The sequence below is a fragment of the Homalodisca vitripennis genome, chromosome 5 (genome assembly GCF_021130785.1).
Source record: "Homalodisca vitripennis isolate AUS2020 chromosome 5, UT_GWSS_2.1, whole genome shotgun sequence".
Lineage (NCBI taxonomy): Eukaryota > Metazoa > Arthropoda > Insecta > Hemiptera > Cicadellidae > Homalodisca > Homalodisca vitripennis.
Window position 1 is genome coordinate 177,048,522 of NC_060211.1, and position 7,145 is coordinate 177,055,666.

The window sequence follows — 7,145 nt, forward strand, 5'->3', positions numbered from 1 at the left end:
GTTCTCTGGGATGTTGGCGACGTGTTCTTCAATCTGAGTCTTGAGCTCAAGAAGATTTCATGGGCTAGTCTGGTACACAATGCTCTTTAGATGTCCCTATAGAAAGAAGTCGCATACTGAGAGGTCTGGAGACCATGGAGGCCAAATGACGTTAGCGTTCCTTTAAATTATGCGCTCCCAAAACAAACGCCTCAGTGCTGCCATTGACAGATTGGCAGTGTGTGAGGTGGCTCCATCCTGTTGAAACCAGATTTGCTGAATGTCAATATCTGGAAAAGATGGCTCCAGCATATGAATGTAACGTTCAGATGTGACCGTTGCAGTGGAACCATTAACATCCTCAAAGAAGTAAGGTCCAATTATCCCTCGACAAGACACTGCACACCATACAGTAACTTTAAGGCTGTGTAGCGGACGTTGATGAAGTTCTCTGGGATTTCTGTGAGCCCAGTAACGCATGTTCTGCTTATTGACATGTCCATTTAAATGAAAATGGGCCTCATCAGACATCCAAAGATTTGCGAGGGAATTTGCGTCCTCAATGATTTCAGTCAGTAGTTGTTTACAAAATTGTAAGCGTAACTCACCGCCATTTGGTTTTAGAGCTTGAACAATCTGAAGCTTGTAAGGATAAAGCTGCAGGCCGTGGAATATTCTTTGCACACTCCGACGCTCAAATCGCAATGATGAGGCGATTTTTCGTACAGAATTATGTGGACTCCTTTCCACTGCGACTCGCACTGCATCAACATTGTCTGAGATTCGAACAGTCACTATACGCCCAGGAGGTTTTTTCTTTAAGGCCGAACCAGTCTCTTCAAAATTCCAAACCCATGATGATATGGCTTGTGAAGAAGGAACTCGACTGCAAGTAGGAAACTCATAATGGTGTCGGAACACTCGTGCAGTTGTTACACTGTCGCCATTTTTTGTAATACACTCTCACGGCAAAGGCATCCTCCGCACCACTCCACTACTCCATCTCAACTAAATGACCGTTCCTACTTGGCGACATGACTTCCGTCCCCCGCTCCTACGAGACTTACAGGTGTACCAACAACAACATCAAAATTTCCCGTTTCTATGCGCCACCCTGTACTTTAGAACACTGCACCATAAGTAATTAGTAGCACATAGAAATTACAGAGTTTATTTGTGTAAAGGGATTTTATATTTTTCCCTGACCAACGTCGAAATTCCCTGACTTGAGACCGGATTCCCTGACTTTTCCCTGATTTCCAGTCCTGTTTTTTTTCCCTGACCAGTAGCATCCCTGATTATGGATTTGAATCACACAATAGATATATAAATAATAATAAAATTATTATTCATATTTAATTAATTTATATAATTATTATTATTAATTAATAATAATTAATTTAATTAAAAATTATTAATTGATTTTATTCTTTATTGGTTAATAATTTTATTTTTGGAATTTAATTATAACTTATGCTCCAAAATAAGATTAATTTGCTTATTTTATGTAAAGTAATTTTTGGTGTTCAGTGTTATTTAATCTTATTGGAAAAGTGTATATATACATACACTGATGGATATTTTCCAAACATTTATTCTTACTCTGGATGGGGGAGAGATCCTATAGTAGGAGTTGTTAGCTAATAATTATAATCGTAGTACCTTTGCCTATACTTTGTATGTGAGAAAATAAAAATGAGTAGGCATATCTACTTTAAATGAGTCCACAACTGAAATCTTAGGAAGTCCAAGCCGGACATTATAATTTAACCCTTCGCACACCACTAATAAATCCATTAACTTTCCTATAACGCCATAACAAGTAAAAGAATTTTCCCGTAACAACACTACCAAACGATGAAGAATAATAACGAGATATGTAGTAGACTCACACTCTTGACAACCGAGAAAGCAGTAATACACGCCACGGATATGTTTGGTTATGGCTCTGTAGGAGACGCAGAACTGACGAGCAGGTGGTCAAAGTTAGACAAAGATTGCTCCCCTCCCCTTGCCGCTGAGTGAAGGTTGTTTATAAATACTTCCTTGGCAACTGCGATAAGCACGGAGCGTGCATCGGGCATTTCAAAAGCCTTTTGTGAACTAAAAAACTCTCCAAGAGACATAATCTATAATATCGGATATAACTGTATTTGGCATTTTGGTCAAAGTCTATCATTCTAATATATCCGTCTATGGCGTGGGAGGGGTTAAACATGGAACCATACCTTTTTATAGAGATTTTTAAATATTTTTAGAATTAATACAATCTCCCAAACATAGATTGTATAAATATTTTAATACAATTATTGATATTATAATTCTTTATAAGTGAATAATGTGAAAAATTGTTATTTCAGCAATTGAAGAGAAAACTTGAAGATGTAGCAAGAAAGCTGGAAGTACTCTATGACGGGCTGAGAGAAAACAAGGTGAGAGAGGTTATTTTCATTTATAACCGTGCTGTTATTTTGAATAACAAACTTCTCAAATTACTTTATTATTCTTAAAATTGCCTTCATAAAGAAGTGTTTCTTTCTTTCTTTTTCATCTAGGGAATTATTTATACTTATTTCCATTACTGTTAAAATCTTGCTTTATCATATTTTTATAACTTGATTGTATAGTAGATATTAATTTTTATCCTTTTCCCTCTTATAAGTCATTGATTCCTTCCTAGTTCACTTTTATGTTCCTCCCCATATATGTTTTTAATGTTAATTAAATATAGAGTTAATTCAATGTTTTTTAAGCAAAATGTCTATATTCATGAATTAAATATTGTAAAATATTAAAATTTAATTCTCAGAAATTGTTGATAAAATTAAACAAAATGAAAAATTCTTTATTTAACAGGCAAAAGCTAGGGGTCACATCACCCTTTCTTACATTAAACACATATAAACGATAATTTTAAAAAATTGACTGTATATACTACAATTAAATTTAGCTAATATATAAATTAACAAATCTAGTAAAATTAATTAACTGATAAGACTTTCTTAATTACATTATTAATTAAATATAAAAACAACTAAACGAAACAAACAAACAAAATGAATTATTTTAGTTATTATATTTATAAATGGACTATATACAAATACATGTAACATGCAGAAAGACGAAAAATTCGTACAAATAATACTACTACTATTGATTAATTAAACTAGAAACAATTATTAAATATTTTATACAAGTAATTATACTGGTAATACAAGTAATAAAAAAAACTAACACATACATGCACACATTCATCCTTTCACCAGACCCACACTCACAGCTCCTCAGGCCAGACTCGCATATGTGTTTATTTATATGAGGTTATGTCTGTGGCAGTTTTCGGGCACGACTTTGACCAGCTTGCATCAGTTGGTACAACTGGTACAGAGAGGCGACTACATGAATGCCTTGCAGCTACACACACAACTCATCTCCGGGCACGACTTCTCACAGATCTGTGCCTTCATGCCAGGCCTCAAGGTGCTCATCCAGTTAGCCCTTCAGTTGGGTGTCTATTTACAATAGTATTATGTCATACTTTATCATCTGTAAAGATATATAATCATTATTTGTAAATTATAAATAAAAATATTTTATTGATTACTTACGTATATGTTTACTTACCTCTCATTTGAGTTTGAGGGGGGTTATAAGACTGGTCTGGATGAGGATAGGCCAATCGTGTACCTACAGTGCATCTGATATATCTTTCAATGTTAACGATGTAATAAGAATTTTTCCACGTTGTGATAAATTGATCTTTTTCAACATTATCAGTAATTTTCATAACATATTAGGTTAGTATTTTTGCCTGTGTTGTCTTAGGATTTTACAATGGTAGCTCTTATCGGTTTGAAAAATATGTTAACATTGAACAGTAATACTAAAATTTGAATATCCTCAAAAAAAGTATTATTAAATCGCTGATTTGTGTAAATGAAAAGCAAAAAGACCTACCATGTAGAATTATATACAATCATTTTAGTCGCTCTGTACTTTAAAATTGAATGGAGTGATTTCTCTTTGAATATTTTTTCAGGATTGAAAAAAAAATGTAGGTTAAATGAAGCCTATGAAAATTTTTCATAGATTTTGACATAGTTACCATGATATTTTATTTTAAAATACTGTTTACTGATTTGACGACAGGGACCTATTACATGGTACAAGTTAAATTATCTTACATTAAACATGAACTATTGAATAAATGACGTTAAACTAGAAATTTAAGATTTACACTTTAAAATTAAATTTGATAAATGCATAGAGTACTTTGTCAACAATATGAACATAATCTACAAAAAGTCAGACCCAAATACTGTTTAACTATGAGAAATCCATTCTAGTATTTTTTCTTTTTTTTTAAAAAAAAAAGGAGAGACCAATATTCTTTTAAACCTTATTCTGCCTGTCCTTAAGGGCCACTGTCCTGTGTGAAGATCTTATCAATCAGAATAAGAAGAGTCAATACAATATAAGGTTGACAGTACCGATAAAAAGTACTATGGTCAAAGACAGGATTTGAACCTGTAGTATCACCAACTTTGAAACAAAACCCAACATCTTAGTTTGCTTGGCAATCGACGCTCTCGTTCCGTAATACATGAGAATTCAATTGATGATACTTACATTTACGATAGCAATATTCCAACATACGAGTATTATTTAAGAAATTTGTTTCGTCTTTTGTAAATTGTCTGGTAGAAGGATAATTTAAAGTTTGATGTTTCCTCATGATTTACATGGTTGATAGTTCTTTCACATTTCAGAATGTGTCTTTTTTATATTCCAAATTTTAACTCAAGACACCAAATTATGTTTTTTGTTCTTAGATGTAATACTATTTATCATTATAATTTTTCTTTATTAATAATTCAGATGTTTATTAATTCTAATGGTGGTGTTAATATTTTTATTATCAGCGCAAGGAAGTTTCTTAGTTGTGTTACAATATTGTGTTTTAAATTTTTCTTTTAATATTGATTTGATCTCTGCAGTAATACTCATAAATTAATTTTATTTTTAATTCTTTTAGATAATGAAGAAATCAACCTTGTTTTATCTTGATCTAAATTTTTATCATTAATTATTTTTACTTTTCAAATGTTGATAAATTGTTATGTTATGTTTTATTGTTTTGTTCACTTTGTTTATATGTGTTAGTTTTTAGTTATATTTCTTTAAATTGTTTTGTTATATGTATGTTTTGTTATAAGCTATTTACAATTTAAATATTTACTTAGACAGATAGATTATTATTATTGTATGTAACTGTTTTATATATTAAGATTTTAAAACTTGAATTTTCTGTATTATAAAAGCAAAATAAAACTGGTTCTCCTTTAAAGTATCTACCAATCTGTTCCCAAAATTTAAAAAAAAAATTGTTTAAACCCATTTACAGTTGGTTTTATTACTGATTAATACAATTATGTAATTGTGTGAATTCAAATAATTTTTATGGATCATAACTTTTTTTTATCCCATTTATTTAGAATTCTTCAAACCATGTTGTATGGACCTATAAACTATCAAATAATTTTGGTATATTGTTGATATAACAAAGTCACAAAATTGAGCCCAGAATAGAAGCTTGAGGAACAGCAAATGACACTGTTTGAAAAACTGTAGATCTTAATTTTTTTATTTCTTATAAAATGTATTATTTCAACCTATTGTTTCCATTTTGATATGAAGGATTCAAAAGATTTGTAGGCAACAATTTTTTGTTGCAATAATTTTTAATTTGGAAAGAATAATTTTATGAATTAACGCTATCAAAAGCCTTAACGCATATCCACAAATATCCCTAATGTCTTTTCTGCTTTATCAGTTGTTTCAATAACTATATAAAAGATGTTGCTGTTATGACTACAGTTTTATTTGATCAAAACCTGTGCTAGGAGCTGTCCCCTCTTTCTAAGTAGTCTCAGAAAGCACCTTCGTGAATCCAATATGTTGGAAGGATGTTGAGCAGTCTAGGCATGGCTGGAGAGGATTTTGACATCTAAATATAGCATGCCTTTTGTATGGGTTGGTGTTTGAGCTATACCCATAATTTGGTGAGAGAAGCTGAAGCGAGGAGTAACACAGAAGATGAGCAGTGTGCTCGGAGGTAAAGTCACACATACTCCCAGAGTCAAACAGTGCTCTGAAAACATGAGTGATGCCGAGTGGTGAGGTTAGTTGCACTAATGTGGTGCCTAGAAGAATTGCAACATGACCAGCAGAGGGTTGATATTGAGATTCTATTACCACGGATGTATTTTTGTTTGGGTAGAAGCGTTGTTGGAGGCATTAGAGGGCCTAGTCTCTTGAGACAGCTTTGTTTGAAAATGTAACAAACTTTGGGGATAACTTGAGCACGTTGACTAGGATTTACATTGTGATTTCCTGAACACAACACACAACGTTGTTCTCTTTTTATAAGCTGTTGCCGTTCTTGAGGAGTTTTAGCTTTAAACGCTTTACATTTATAGATTTTGTGGTCATTTTTACCACATGCAAAACATGGATGTTTAGGTAAAGGAGGTGTAGTAGGTTGAGCTACGGGTTTGTCCCTGGAGTCCCATTTTTCAGGGGAAAACTCAAACCTTTTTGAATTTTGATGGGAATAATTCACTATGTTGGGCCTTCATAGAGCTAGAAGCGTGATGTAAACTAGCACCCCCATAATGAGAGCAATCCTCATTTAAAAATGTTATTATTCATTGAGTGTCGGGTAGAGCATGAGGTTCGTTGCCGACACGTGCATGATAAAGCTAGAGACTCTTCCTTAACCTATTATCCATTTTGCGAAGCGTCATCGCAGAGAGCAAGAGGATAGACAGAAGTAGTCACATTCAAGAGCCTTGAGGGCTTGAGTGTGATCAAAGACTAAGTTCAAGAAAGATCTCATTGTTTTTGTTGAGTTTGTGTGAGATTTCCGGCAAATCCACGATGTGATATAAGTGGAGAGCTGTCAAACGACGAGGATTGTGATAACGATCACAGAATAGGTCATACGGAATGGTATAATCTGCAGCAGTCAAGTTGAGAGATTGAACAAACGTCAGCTGTTCATCACTGAGCGTGGAGAGAAGATATTGCATCTTTACTACATTGGAGAGTGACGCATTGCGATGTATATAGTACTGTTGTATAAATTTATGTTAAACGTCCATTTG

General features: G+C 33.1%; 1 protein-coding gene across 2 annotated transcripts in view; it reads left to right on the top strand.

Annotated features, from left to right (window-relative positions):
* Nucleotides 1-3,582, top strand: part of LOC124363228 (protein transport protein Sec31A) — a 47,771-nt gene extending 44,189 nt beyond the window's left edge. For both annotated transcript variants that reach the window (XM_046818395.1, XM_046818396.1), the window contains 2 exons: nucleotides 2,340-2,411; nucleotides 3,316-3,582. In XM_046818395.1, coding sequence (XP_046674351.1) covers nucleotides 2,340-2,411; nucleotides 3,316-3,504 — 261 coding nt within the window. In that variant the 3' untranslated portion in view covers nucleotides 3,505-3,582. The remainder of the gene's footprint in view (nucleotides 1-2,339; nucleotides 2,412-3,315) is intronic.
* The last annotated feature ends 3,563 nt before the right edge of the window (nucleotides 3,583-7,145 follow it).